The sequence below is a fragment of the Myzus persicae genome, unplaced genomic scaffold (genome assembly GCF_001856785.1).
Source record: "Myzus persicae strain clone G006 unplaced genomic scaffold, MPER_G0061.0, whole genome shotgun sequence".
NCBI lineage: Eukaryota > Metazoa > Arthropoda > Insecta > Hemiptera > Aphididae > Myzus > Myzus persicae.
Window position 1 is genome coordinate 1,047,488 of NW_019102823.1, and position 16,410 is coordinate 1,063,897.

Consider the following 16,410-nt stretch of genomic DNA (forward strand, 5'->3'; position numbering starts at 1 on the left):
CCCCCCCCCCCCCCCCCCCCGGGCCACCGATGATTTTTGCCGTCAGGCGCGTTTGTTGTTCACTATTTGTGGTGGTCCGTGACGGTACTGCTACGCTTGTGTGTGTCTATAATATAATAACTCACAGTACGCACCGTACGTATAATTTATTATAACAATAAAAACAATAACAATAACAATAATATTTATAACATTTCGAGTACACGGCCGATAATCTGACGGCACGTGTTCACGCGAGTGTGCGCGAGATGATTTACGAAAATCGGATTAGCACAATGTGATACTGTCTTATAGAAATATCGATCTACTGCAAGCCGAGCAGTGGAGTCGAAGTCTAAAATTGTTTGTAAAGCGAAATCCACTATGTATATTCAACCACCCACGTCCACCAGCAGCAACTTCCCAGTCATCTAAATTTAAGAAGTGAAGAGATTGCTTCACATATTGTATTATATGACTTCCACGGGGAACGAGGACCCATCGTTGCCTTCAACGACTTCAACGAGTTCATATTATACATAATATTAAGCACAATATAAGATTATAATATACCGAAGCATTCCAGACTTTGATATTTTTCCACGTGACCGCAAAGACGACACGATGCACCGAAACGACAATCGCGACCGGGAAACATTAGGCTTTCATTGTTACTGTATTCGTTGGTGGGTGGGCGGTTGGTGCAGGGTAGGTAAGGAAATCGCCACAAAACCGCAATACTCAGCAACATGTATATATATATATATATATATATATTGTACAGAGGTACGCCTGAATACTTCACAATACATAATATTATACTATTATGTATACAGCTGATTATGCAAACGACATAATAAAATAGTATATACATATAGAGCTAGTCGGCCGGGCTGCAGCCGCGGTTATGAGCACCAAAAGTCCTTCAACGACACAAAGCAGTATACGATATCGTTATCATAATAATATCGTTTGCACAAATCACTCCCACGTCATATCGGGCAACGGATGGGAGTCAACACTGTTTTCTCGCTTAATATGTATATTTGCTATTTATAATGATATATATGTGTTGTGTGAGGTTTATTATTTCGTAACGCAAATCCCACAGTAAGTATGGTATGCAGGAACCCGGTGCGCAATCTGCAATATTATTTATTAATTTCCTACGACGCATGGTCGAGTAATACTTTGGATACTACTGGACCTGTCGAAGTCTGTATGATATTATTTATACAGTATGGAGTTAGTATTGTTTACATTGCGTTGTCAGTTCACGCGAAGCTGTTAAAATTGTTTTACTTGAGGCGTTTTCGATCGATAAAATAATAAGTTAACCTTGTTATTGAAAATACAATTAAGTTCGTTGTATATAATACAAATAATTGTACGTTTTCGGCAAGGACAATACGCGTTTGCACGGCTGCTCAGGCACATTTAGGGTATCTTGTTTAGCGTGCGCCCCTCTGCGCTGAGACGAGTGAGCCATTTTTTTTGAAGGGTTTCGACATCGTTCAATCGTTTCAACTCTAAAAACTTCAATAATTCCTACTCTTGAACCGTCTTCATTTTTTTTTTTTAGTGCCGGGTTAGATTGCCGTGAATTCAGTGACGAGGTTTATATTATAGTGCCTATACATGTAATAATTTCACTGAATAACAATATAACACAAATATTATATAACTGTCGAGATCGATCGACGAAAACACTGTAAACGATCGTGAGGTCGACTCTGTCAAAAAAAAAATCAACAACGGATAATACCTAACTATAGGATGACGAGAGAAGAATGTGGTTTTTTCTTTTTATTTTTCTCCCCCCCCCCCACGAGTATACGTTTCGTTCGTAATATCCGAGTCCGGAGGCGGCGCCGAGTTGACACTATTTATGGCGTTGTGTTTCTCGGTACGCGCCGCCGCCTCACAGTTGAGCAACTGTAAGTATAGCCACATAGATATTATTACACCGTGCAGCCGACAACGTTTCGTCACAAGGCGTCGTCGTCGGAGAACACAATTTTTCGGCGGACGCGGGTTTTTGGGATGAGGTCATATATTTATTATCGCCGGGCCCCGTCTATCGGCCTCAGTGTAAATATGCCGAACGACATTTGCATGACAAACACACACGCTCACACACACCTACACACACACACATAAACATAAGACTTAAGAGTTATATTATTATTATAATAATAGCTATCGGGCGCAGTGTGTACACACACACGTGCACGGAATGACTAATGAACTATATATACCTATAGTGCTATAGCGTTCGAAAATTGACTTGCGTTAAACCGAATGACTCGGCGACGTCATCGCAAGTGACTTAAACCCCTCCCCTCCCTCCACAACCGGAGCCAATATTATATACAGATAATGATGATTTCGGTCATTTTGTTTTTCGTGTAAGATACGGAAAACAAAACGGAAACGAGTGGTACCATAACTAATACCATTGCACGCCGAGGTGGACTCGGTTAGCAGGCATGCAGCAGAGATTGGGATTCAAACAATCTTATGCTTGTTTAAGTTCCAGTTTGGGATCTTGAAAGTGACAAATTGTGGTTTCTGCAATAGCGGTTCTTTCGGTTTATACCATCACGGACGGTATTAACAATAGATTCATAGTCCGTTTTTTAAGACTTACGAACAAAATAAATTACGGGTACCTATAAACTTGAAATAATGATTTATTCACATTTATTTATGCCTGTGTTTTATTTTGATTATCTTTAATGCAGTTGTACACTTGTATATAATATGTAATACATATGTTTATTGAAATCTTGTGAATCGTCATTCAATTTTAATTCATGACGACGAGAAGCAACCGAAGTAAACACAATATAGTGATTTCAAAAATATTTGTCCCGCAATCAACTGTACCTATAATATTATTACGACTATTAATTATATTATATTAGTGTTATTTATGAGCATAGATCGCACGTGGCGGTGACGACTACAGGTATACAGAAACACTCCCCACTGGAACCATGACGATTTATATTGTTCATAAAAATAATAACAAATCCATCTCTTTATAATAATTATCGGCGATTATCGTTTATAATAATTATTTATTGTATTATTCAATAATGTCGAGTACGATACATCGTACCGTACTGCCATCCACCGAGTCCATCACAATAAAATTATTAAACATCGCATTTATCCTTTTACCTATATCTATTAAATATCTTCATGGTTTGCAACCGTATACCGAGTGGTCATAACCACTGGTTTTCGCACCGCTGTCTGGTGGAAAATTTCCGTGTGTGAAGGGGTCGATATATTATGCTTGAGGTCTCGACGGTCTTAAAGAATAATAAAACGGATTAAAATTTGTAACAAATATGAATACATGCACTGCGTCTTCGTGATATTGTTATCATTCAAACATGTGCATACGTGTTTGTGTGATCCAAATACTTGTGCCTAGGAGTTTCTCGATACAGGAGGTTTGTTTATAATATTTATTAGGCGTCTGCAAAAACATACAGCTGCAAAGTCACTCCACCCCTTGTGTTAAACGGTTTTCGATCTAAACCTTTACTAATAGTTAACACATTCATTTTTAGAATATCCGTAACATGTTTAAAATTTGTTTTTATTTAAGTGGATGTATCAATTTAACAGACGTGCCACTCGTCACCTGATGTTTTAAATTGCATTTAATTTTAGATCGTACATAATATGTCTTGTCGGTTTCTTTTCTTAATAGCGCATTCAAAATTGACGGTATCGTGGTCTGCAATACCACTTATAGTGGACGTTGTTCGGATTGATTGGTATCAATTTTAAAAAAAATATTGTCTCATATATATTATTATCTCGTCGTAGGGACGAAACAATAAAAGTGTTGCAGACTATTTAATCCTCGATTCTTGCTCTCAGCGAGAGTATACAAACGTGTTTCGTTTTCGATTAGTCAGTAACCAATAACTATAACATTAAAATAATAATATTATAATTAATAGAATATTGGTGACCACTGACCGCATACCCTCTACATTTACAGTTACAGTACTCGGTAGTTATATTATATAATATGTACACCTCTACGGGAGATCAGAAAAGGGTAACGATGATAATATATTCTATACATTTTATTACGCGTTGTAGTATCATTAATAATATTTAAAGTATTTTTTTTTTATGGTTTACGACAATATTATAATGGTTTGAGTCTTTGTTGTTTACCCATCAATGATCGATTCATCACGAATTCCGATCTCTACACATCCGAAGGTAAATAGAACTCAATTATAACTCGAAAGAATGCTTCAACGTATAGTTACGGTATAGTTACTATTACTATGTATTATGTTATTTTATTATTATCATTAATTTTTTTATTCATAATTTTTGATTTATGTACCTACACCATGTGGATATTATATATAATGCCCCAGTGACACGTGAATATTAAATATATTTTATATATATTATGGTCACGTTATTTAGATTATGTTACTCATCGAATATGAGATCTACATCGAAGACAATCATCAATAAAATGTTCGAATATAAACGGTTAAAAATATTACTCAATATTATATGCATGTATAGGCACTACGAATGGATATCAACACAGCAGATAAGCATCACATCTCACATTGCAAAGCAGGGGTACTTGATACTCGTAATATTTCAAACAAAATCTTTTTTCTTATTTTACTGTTTCTCGTCTGACACGAAAATGATTTATCAAAAAAAAGCTTGTTCAACCGTATGTTAATAATATATAGGTGCGTAATATCCGTTGAACGAATCGCGTTGTAAAATATACATTCAAGAAGACACTTCGAGGTTATTGGTACCTACCTATATACTTACGGTCACATATTATAGTTGCGATATAAAGTAATATAATACGATGTATAAATCGTGTGCGTTTCGAATTTAAATCCGAATGAATTGTAAATAGAGACGCTATGGCCTGCATAATTTACGTGTACCTAAGGTGTCTACTGTCCATGCAGCAGTATTGTTATTATGTGTTAATTGCAGGTATAGGATATTTTTATAGCATGTTTAACAAAGAGAACCAAAAGTAATTGCATCCTCGATTAAAACTCGCAAAACGTTCGACCTCCAAGTGGTCGCGAGTAAGTGAAAAGTTTTGGAGGGAAATGTCTAAAGCAACAATAACATTATGATATTATACTCGAATAAAATATTATGTAAAATTGGATTTTGTAACGATAGTAAAGGTTCGAATAATGCATAATAATTTACAATATAAATGCATAATATATGATTATTATATGATTCGACGAACCGCGACGATCGGATTCGTTTAATCTATGCTATACAATAACATATTACAAATTACAAAATACACTTGGCCCGAAACACTGATAAATTAAAATATGATATACCTTTTTTTTTTTTTTTTTTTTTTTTTTTTTTTTTNTTTTTTTTTTTTTTTTTTTTTTTTCCATGGTATCGAGGACCGGAGAAGGAACTATGTTGCCAATACTTCTCCTCCGGCCCCCATCGTTTATTGAATAATCAATACAAAGACCTTATTAGCAGAGGTGGGCCAGTCTCCCACTCACTACTATCACATTATGCTTCCATTTTGTATTATTAAAGATAGTCTAGGTCTCATCTTCCGCCGTCGCGTCTCGGGCTATGACGGTCTGCCGGGCTCTTTCCTCCTCTTCAAATATGATATACCTATTATGTTTAATAAAAATTATCATAATAACCCATATCGTACTGACCTCGTCCAGAGATATATCCGACCTGTGATCGATTACGCGAGCACGCTCGCCGCAGGATGTGCACATCTGCACCGCGCGTACTGCATGTAGCGCTTCATAAGCGTAGGTCGCGGGCGAACGATCTTTGAACCACCCGACAGTCATCGGCCGGTAGAGACTTTAACGCACGCCGCGATGTTCGATGTTGTTGCGCAGCTATAGTCGAGTATAATAATAATAATATTATATTATTGTGTGTACCCATACTGAAGGGTATTCACCGCCGTTTTTGTACTCGTTCGTCTGAGTTATATGTATAATATATACGTAATATAATATTATGCACACCTCTTTCCACAAGCATTATTTGACCTGCCTAAACATTTAAAATAGCATTACTATTACCTACTATAACCTATTAAAGGTACTTATTATTTTAAATATTAGATTAATATCTTTAAACGTTAACATAAATTAACACCAGCTCTATGAATCAGAATGTCTTAGATTTTCCACTAATACTGGAAGACATTCTGTATATATTGATAGTATTGGTATACTTTAATATTACGAGTATGTCATGTACATATATTGTCATATTGGTCGCAGCAACTTCGGATTGTATGTGTACTTACATAATATATTTTATTGTCTTACGTATACTAATATTAATACATGATATCAAAGAGTTATACGAAACCTAATTAATTATAATATAATAATTATATGTAACACAAAAATAATTATTACTATAACTTATGAAAAGACGTTGCAGTCTTGCGTTGCTATAAAAATATTAAATTTATACGTATAGGCCTACCTAGCTATTTCGATGTTTAAATTATTATAACCACTATTATAATAGTAATAATTTATTGTTGAAAATTATAATTTATAACTATATTTATAAAGTTAAAATATTGAAAAATACCTACGCAGTAGGGCTTTGGCTGGTTAACTCTATATATAATAATATGATCTAATATAAAATACGTAGTTCATTTATACATAAGTTGCTTACATTTGTAGCCCCCGAGGCTGTAGTGTATAATTATGTATACCCACACATAAACCTAACATTGTTAGATATTACAGTATTTATACACACTATAATATTTCGTATATTGTATCGCATCGTGATAAATTATTAATACCTCACTGTAGTTGATAGTTTTAGCCTAATTAAAGTCGTCCACCGCCTTGAGCTATACGCTTTTAGAGACTGCTCATCAATTCCCCCCCCTCATCCGGTCGCGGTATATACAAGTCTAAACTTCTCAAACTATTCTCTTGTCGTCAAATAGCTATCGGCGGTTTTAATGACGCCGCTGCACTCACGTCCTTTTCCCTCCCACAGCGTATGTACCTATATTATTTTCCGCTGATATCCGACCGGAGGTGACTCTTCCAAGTTCCAGATTCTAGGATATTATTGAATATAGGTATATTATATATATATATATATATATATTATTAATATTTTGTACGTCCGCGGTGCAGTGGTTAGGTTAATTGACTCGTGACCGCGAGAGGAGTGCGGGAAACGTTTTTCCGTAATTCTTCTCTTCGTTCTACATCAACGTCGATCGTGCAGCACAACGAGACCTGATATAATAATACCCTCCCATGTAAAACATGTAACCGAGACCAATCGTTGTTTCCTCCCGTTCATCCGACGGTTGTTATTTTGGGGTCAAAAGCCCCGTGTCGCCGCTCAGATAGAGGTCTCGCTGCAGGTGAAACAGGATGATCGTCGTTTGCTCGCGTCACTAAATATTTTATAAGATGTAAGATGTATACAGGGTGTCTATCCGTTAAAAATAGGCTCATACTGCACTTAAAATTGTGTCTATACTGTAAAGCACACATATCTACGCTTATATATTTATATGTATAACGCCGACCGGCTGCTCAAACTTTAAAACTTACAAAACTAAAACGAATACCGAATACGAGTTCAATGGATATAAATATTTCAGATTTAATTTAAATGTTGACAAAAATATATACAGTATTAGTTCTGAGTATTATTACAAAAATCAAAACTAGTCGTTAATGTTATTTTATTACGAACTTGTAAACAACGAAAACTGTAATAGTATAGTAATTGAAATGTTCAGAAATATTAATTGGAAAAAAATTTGTTGACGAGCACGACGAGAAAAGACACCCTGTTTGTTATACAGCCAATACCGTTTATTATTATTATATAATTTAAAAAAAAAAAACCTTTACCTAACGAATACGCTTTTCGTCCGTATACCTATAAACTCGTTGCACCACCGGAAATTCGCGCAGCGGGAAGACGAAAAAACCGTCGGCGCGCGACATACGCATACATATTATTATTATTTGTTTGTCGTCTTTTGGGGATGCGTCTCTCGATGGAAATAACTCTGTTCTGTCGCATCGCAGACAATTTATAGTATTGTACTGCAATAACACACCCGTGGGACGTGACGTGAAAACCGTTTAAAATAATATACGAAATATAATCATATTATTATTATACATATACGTCGTCTTGTGAGTTCCGCGATGTAGCTGAACACGTATGATGTAATATATAAGAGAGTCGTTGTTTTTTTTAATGTCGCACCGTATACTATAGTGAATTTGCACCACTGCAGTATAGGTACGATATAGTAACAACAAAAACAAAACAACAGTATAAGTGCGACATGACGTTTTCCAACAGTTTCCGCAGTAGGTACGTGCACGTGAATCGTTATAATAATATTATCTCTCCCTCTATCTCTCTCTCTCTCTCTCTCTCACACTCTCCCTCTATGTCCGATTTCGATACAACATCGCAATTAAATTCTCTCACGAAGGGTGTTGTACCCACGTATACAATATTATTATTATTACCGACTTTTAATTTTTTTTTTTGTTTCGTATTTGCTGGTACTTAAACTCACATTAATGCGATATTATATTTTCATCATAATACTATGATATTATATTTTAATTCGTTTAGTCGTGTATAATGCACTAGTAAGTCACGATGTCAACTCCGGTGATTCGCGAATCGATTAAATAATATACAACAATATTATATATTATTATAATAGTTGCAGCATTGCATAACGCGAGTTTATTGGCAGCAGGAACGAGGAAAAAAATAACGATTTATATATTATATATTATTGTGATAGGAGTATATAATATAGGAAACAGGCTATTTGTCTATAGTATACGGACAATACGCATATTGTGTTCACAAGACCTGCAGCAGTTCCTGTATAATATATATAATAATATAATATGCCTGCACGAAATCGATTGTTCATCGTAAATCAATCGAGAGTCATACACATATTAGTATGCCTCCAAGTCCATGTTTCAGCTTACAAGTTACAGGAGTAAAGTACAAACGACATTATTATACAACCCGAGGAGTAAAACTGTTATAATATATTATTATTATTATTATTATTAGATTGACTATATTGTCATATCACGAACAATATGAACATAATATATTTTACTATATAATACTGATATAATATATAACACTGCGATTACCTCGAGCTAACATCACATAATATTGTACCTATGTAATAAAGGTATACATATTGTAATTTGTAATAATGCAGTACTATTAATTATAATCAGCGGAAATATGAGCTCTTGTTTGCGGCTTGAAACTTTGTTCACTTCGGTCGTAGGTAATACGGCAACCACCGTTTTCGATAGTTGATCCTATATTAAAATGGATTATAAGTCCGTTTTTTCGGACACCATATAAATGAAACAGGACTTTTTTCAAAATTGTTTTCGTACATGGTGTATCGATTTACAAGAATACCATAATATAATAATACCCTAATGGCCTAATACATAATATTATAACGGTAATTTTATAAGAACAACGTGGATTGCAAACAATTGTATCATTATACAGGTATATTAAAACTAATATTGTTAGGTAATATGTTTTATCTTCCTTAAAGTAAAGACTTAAATCGATATATCTCATTGTATGAGAGTGTACAGACATTTTAAATTTCGTATCTTCGTTTAAACCATCGATCGACCGTTTAACGTCTGCCCATCCATGACCTATAATAATATGTATTAATGTTACTTATACATCATAAGCTATATAGAAACGGAGTTTACCGTAGTAATGCAACGTTACGGATCCTCAAGGACGTTTTCAGGGTCACGTCATCTGCACGGGTTCGTGCAGTATACGTAATAATATGCATATAATATGAGTATAATAGTATGTTGCATATTATACACGATATTGGCAGATTTTTGATATTATTCGTATAATTATTGCGAGCACGTCCATACGCATTGTAGAATCGTCGCGTCCGAATATAATAGCTGTATAGGTACATTATTGTACCATACCATTTTATGTTTACCATTCGACTACATCTATCTATGGATCTCGGTGCAACGATCGACCTCCTGCAGGCCGAGGCTCCTACAGAAATCTATTCTGGTGCGATAGGGTAAAATATGAAGTTGAACGCGGTTATTTGTTTTGTCGTAAAATTCGTCCGTTTTTACTTTTAAGTGAAAACACACAAATTGCGTACCTATTTATATTAATTATAAGAGTTATATTATGGTTATAATTTTGTAGTATATAAACGTGATTGTGACAGACGACGTTTATTCTGTTATCATATTTTTACCAGTTCACATTGCACCAATTACACTTATATGTAGGGTTAATTTTTCGAATTTCGATGGTGTCGATTTTATTGGATATACGATTGATGCAAGTGTAAGCATCATTTGCAAAGGTTATTATGCAAGGAGCACGGGATCGGTTTTTAGCGCATGTCGCGCAGAGTTCAAAACGGCAATTGATATTGTGGTTATGAGAAAATCAGAATGTGATCTGATTTATAATTGTCACATAAAATATATTATTCATCCCGTGCCCGGGAAGTGATTCGATTCTACTGACAGACTGACCTACAAATAACAGAACGAATTTATGGTCAAATATAGGAAATAGTGAGTAACGATAACCTAAGGGTTCGGACGAAACCGAAACCGGCCGAGACCGGCGGCGAACAATTGCGTAAGTGTGGTAAAATTGAATTAGAGAGTTCCATTTTATGGGCCGGTCACGCTTCGATTTATGATAACTGTTTACCCATATTATTATACGTATAGCGGGAATATTATACATGTATAATGTATATATATATATATATATATATATATTATATACTATGCAGATTTATTAGATAACAGTGTAAGATATTCAAACAGTTACAGCATCGGTATCGCTATACCATTTCGTTTATATTTATTAAATAATATATTCAGTGTGGGTACCATAATTATTATTATTATTAAGTATATTATACGAACACTTTTACACTTTTATAGAATGATTATTGTTTTTGTATAACGTTTGGTATGTACAGGCGTCCATGATAGGTTACAGTGAAGTGTTTAATGTACGGCACTATAATATGTACTCGATTAGTGTAATATAAACAGCTGACGAAACCACGAATGTCGATGGCCACAGATCGAGTAATCGCTGCACCGTAGGACCGAGTGTAAATCGAACGTTTTACACGCTGTCGCCGCTTATTATTTAGTTGTGTAATAGCCATACGAGAAGGTCGTAAGACCACGCGACCGCGTTTGACGCGAATTTATTATTTCCTACACCCGTCCACATATGGTTTATTCTCGTAACAATAATTTATTGTAATAATTACCCTAAATGTGTGTGCAAAATACAGAAAAACATTGGACATAACGGAGTAATGGTAACAACAATAATATTATTGTTTATTACCTACCTAATTTGTTCGGGCGTTTAGAGAGGACAGATTTCGAGCTATATTTTGATCGTTCACCGCTTTAAGGATCATTTACGAAGAAATTACTAATAATTATTGGTACAGAACATAATAATATGTAATTATAATTGTTATTATAATTGGCGGTGGGTATCTTTTACGTATGCACATTATGTATTTCGACGATCGCATCACTAAGACTACCTATAAGGTAGTAAAACTGCACGTTATACAACAACAACAGTATTATTTTATTGCCATTGTAATAATGTTGAGTAATTATGGGATACACAGTCGACCGTTTAACTGCAGCAGCGAAGCACCATCGGTGGTGGGACCGAAATGTAATATTGCACTATTCACGGCGACCGTGGCAATAACAATAACAATACGATATTATAGGCATAGTGTAATCATATTATGTGTGCAGAAGAATAGGACGTCTTAAAAAAAAAAAAAAATCAAAAAACATACATGCACACAATTTCTTTCCGACAATTATCATTGTACCATTATGAATCGTACGTGCGTATCCAACACGAATTAGTCGTGAACGATGTGCCCGACTCGTCGTGTACGACGCGCGTTGCAGCGTGTGTTATTGGATTTTTCGGATAGGTGAGCGCACCGCGCGATCTCTTCGACTGGGTGGGGAGTAGAAGTACTTGGACTTGGCGCTCGCGATCTATCTGCACCTGTCGATATCATAATATTATTATATTAATAGGCGGCGTGTACTTTTTGACGACATTTCTTTTCCATTTTTTGAAAATTCGTTTTATACATTTATTATATACTAGGCCACACCGTCCATTTGGTCGTCGCTGCAGTTGATCTAGAATTTAAGGTGCAGTATGCGTTAATAAGCGTCAATTCACTATACATATAGATGCATATAATATTGATATAGTTTATTTTTTCTCATGCAGAACTTATATTTCCGATAGTTATAGCACCTACTGCCTTAACCGGCATTCGTGTCATCTCCTCCTCCCCACTCGAAACACTTGTAGGTAAATAATATAATAATGTTATAAGCAGTGATGTTCCCATCATTTTGTATGAGAGTATACTACGCTGAAGAACGCCAAAATATATGTATTTCATTATTTGTACGATAAAAGTGGTGGAGAGGTTTAATTAATAACTAAAAAAATTATTATTACATTTTTATTATATCAAAACAAAATTATAAAAATGAATTATTTAAATAAATTGATAAAAAATTGTTTTCTTAACTTATCTTCTTCGTCGACGGTTTTTTTTTGTTCTTTACCACGTGGAGCTGAATCTGCTGATCTGTTTTTTCGCAGCCAAATTTTTACGTATGGTCGTGGATTGAAGTCTTCAACTGGGGGGCCATTGATGGAGATAAACATTAAATCTGACACATTTTCAATTGTTAAACGAGTTCTAAGATCAGTTATGGTGAGATTCATATCAGAAAATCCTCGTTCACATTCGGAAGTTGTTGTTGGAAGTATGTTTAGTGTTTTTATAAGATCAGAAGACGCATTTCGTGAACGAAAGTTTACTAAACTTTCAAATTCAGATAGACCAAATTTGCGTGACACTCTTTTAACTTCTTCTTCTCCTCTATCATCATCGGTTTCTATTTTAAAGACTTCTCCAATAACCTACAGAATGAAAAAAAATAAAATTTAAATGTTTGGGTACAGTAATAATTATTAATTAGATTATATTTTTCAATATTTCTTACCTTTAGATCTTGTAATATTGTTGTATTTTTATAGTCATTGAATAAGCGCTGACGCATTCTATCGACTATATTTTGCAAGAATTGCAATCTGTTGATTCCTCCAGACTTTGTGATTGTAATATTTATGCCTTTATGAATTTGTTTTTGTATAGCTTCTATGATTTCTTTTTCTTTTTCACCAGGTTCTGTCTTCAGGCTTTCTAGAATTCTAAATTCTAGAATTCTTTTATAAATTATAAAGCTCTAAATTAAATAATACATTATGTTCACACTCCACAACAGGTATTATCGACATCATCGACTTAATTGACAGCGTGTGCGGATTTGATGGTCAGACTCTAGTGGATTGATGTACGGGTCAACTCAGTACCTACTTTTACGTAAATTCAATGTGGTGTGCATACTACAACAAAAACAACAGTTGTTATTAACATTATTTTAAATTCTAAGCCGAGCGATTAATGTATAGATTTTACAATGATGTGTGGGTGTATTTTTTAATTATTTTTGGGGCAGAAAAAATGTCACAACACCGATAAACTTATACTTTCAAGTGAACAAAACCTTCAATATATTTTATTGAGATTTGGTAAGCCCAAAAAATTGTTGAATGATAGTCTAAACTACTCTAAAGTCTTAATGAGGCCCACGTGAACACGATCTTGTTCAGCGCGGCCATTATTCCGTTGAAATAAATAAACTCGTACTCTTTATACCTGGTTATAATACGTAAACAAAATATGTAAGTAGTTTTATTGCATAATTTGATGAACAATGTATTTTTAATGAATGAGAGTGGTTTAAAATGTTGCTTTGATTACGCCGGAAAATGAAATATTTTTCAAAGCAAGTTGTAAAAAACAATAAATATAATAATTTTAACGAAAAAAAAGACATCAGACAAGACGAGGCAGTGTGGGTGGTACGCGATAGCGAGTTGGTGGCGCAGGTGATGACCGATGTTGGTAAGTCTATGGCCACTGCCCACCTCTACAACGTTCTCACATTCAGTCCAGCGGGCCGGATGCAAGTGCCTTTGATCGGGACGCAAAGACGACCATGGCNTTCTTTTGCGATAACGTTAATTATTCGAGTGGCAGTTATTCGACTGTGCAAGGAAGATCCCATGTTTAATCCATTAATTTTCTGCAGTTCAATAAGTTCTTCAAACTGTAAAAATGGACGATGATGCTTTGCTAAGCAATATGCAGTTTGAAAAATTCTCATATTACTGTTAATCACAGTTTCGGACATATGGTCAAACATTCTATCCAAAACCTGTTCAGAGCCTTTCTTTAAGACGTTTTCAGCTAATAAATGAGATTTACTTTCTGAATGCTGTTTAATTTTACTTCTTAAAGAAGACAGCTGATTCGTACGATTACTTCCAGCAGCCACTATTTCAAAGTCCATCCATTCACGTGACATTCGAAGTTTACCATCAGCAATGGATTTTTGTAATTGAATACTATTTTTTACCTTTTTTTTTTTTTTTTTTTCATTTTATAATCGATAACTGGGGGTGGAACCGACGTTAGTCATTACACCCCCCAGTCACCATCATTTATTGTATAACAATTACAATAACTTCGAGGAGTTACAAGTGTTTGGGGGGGGGGGGGGGGGAACAGCAAAGGTGAGAGGCCCCTACTCCTCTCTCAGTTTTTTGCCTTCGGCATACATATATTGAACTTAAATAATTATTTTATTTTATGGCTGGTCTGCAGTTTTTCGCCTTCGCTCTTCTTCTTCTTTTTTTCGGAGGACCTCGTTGATGAAGTCGTCTATGGTGTTCCATGCTTCCTTGCTTGACCGCATCACTTCGGTCATATTATCTGGCGTGATCTCTTGCCCGAGTATTACATTCATTCTGGTACGCCTTGTGTGCCATGCGTCACATACGAATAAGGTGTGGAACGCATCGTCTGATTCGTGGCCGCAAAACCAGCACGACGGGAAAGCTAATTTCCCGAATCGGTGGAGGTAATAAGGAAAACAGCCATGTCCACTGAGAGCTTGGGTCAGTCTGTAGTTGACCTCGCCGAATGTTCTGTTAAACCATGGGTCTATCTTGGGGATCAGACGATGGGTCCAGCTTTCATTTTCGGCTGATGAAAGATCCCATTCTGATTGCCAGTTTCTTAACAGTTTGTTTCTTGCTTCTTCCTTCCGGACATTTTCAAATATCTCTTGTCTTTCTACGGCTATTAGAACAATTGGGGGCATGTCTGCTATAACCTGTATGGCATTGTAAGAAACTGTGCAATAAGCCGATGCTACTCTCAGTGCTATGCGCCTTTGCACCTTCGCTAATTCGTTTTTTCCTTTTTGACTCATCTTGGGAGCCCAGATGGGGGAACCATATAGGATAATTGAGTGTACTACATTTGCGAGCAGTCTTCTCTTCTTAGGTTTTGCTGCGCTTATGTTCGGCAGGATTCTGGCGAGGTTGTTGGCTGCTTTCCCTGCTTTGGTGACTGTGTGGTTAGCGTGTTCTGTAAAATTCAGTTTTGTGTCCAAGTATATGCCAAGGTATTTTATGCATTTAGCGCCGTTTATGCGTGCGCCCCCAAGCATCATTGTGAAGTCGTTGTGTACTCTCGTGTTTGTTAGGATTATCGCTTCGGACTTTTCGACTGCTAGTTGTAGGCCGTTGTTAGACAACCATGTCCTCACGATCTCCGCGCCCGCGGACAGCATTCTTTCTAGTTCGAAGGTGTATTTACTTTTCCCAATGAGTGCCAGGTCGTCTGCGTACGCTAGGAACTGTACTCCAACCGGGAGGGTTTCGCGCAGTAATCCGTCGTATAAGATGTTCCATAGGGTTGGCCCAAGGACCGAACCCTGTGGGACACCGCTTGTAATGTTATCCACTTTTTCAGGTCCACCATAGTTGTACTGGATTTTTCGTTCGTGAAGGTAGTCATCGAGGACTCTGCAGAGATACGGAGGTATGTCTTTTGCGTATGCTTCCCGTATTATGATATTCCATGAAGCGGAGTTAAAGGCGTTTTTTATGTCCAGGGTGAGTACGCCTACTCTTACATCCTTGCCGCAGTTGTCTACAATTGACACTAACTTATGAATGGCGTGAATAGTTGATCGTCCTTTTCTAAAACCGTATTGCGTATCAGCTAGACCGTTCGATGAGTCCAAGTGTTCTCTTATACGATTATCAAGGAGTTTTTCAAAAAGTTTACCACAAGAG

General features: G+C 35.9%; 1 protein-coding gene across 1 annotated transcript; it reads right to left on the reverse strand.

The window, feature by feature from the left end:
- Positions 1-12,526: 12,526 nt before the first annotated feature.
- Positions 12,527-14,243, reverse strand: LOC111033172 (E3 SUMO-protein ligase KIAA1586-like). Its single transcript, XM_022313792.1, has 2 exons — positions 13,203-14,243; positions 12,527-13,119 (listed from the first exon to the last, which is right to left on the reverse strand). Exons 1-2 carry the CDS (start codon positions 13,257-13,259, stop codon positions 12,685-12,687), a joined length of 492 nt encoding a protein of 163 aa, XP_022169484.1. The 5' UTR covers positions 13,260-14,243; the 3' UTR covers positions 12,527-12,684.
- Positions 14,244-16,410: the final 2,167 nt, after the last annotated feature.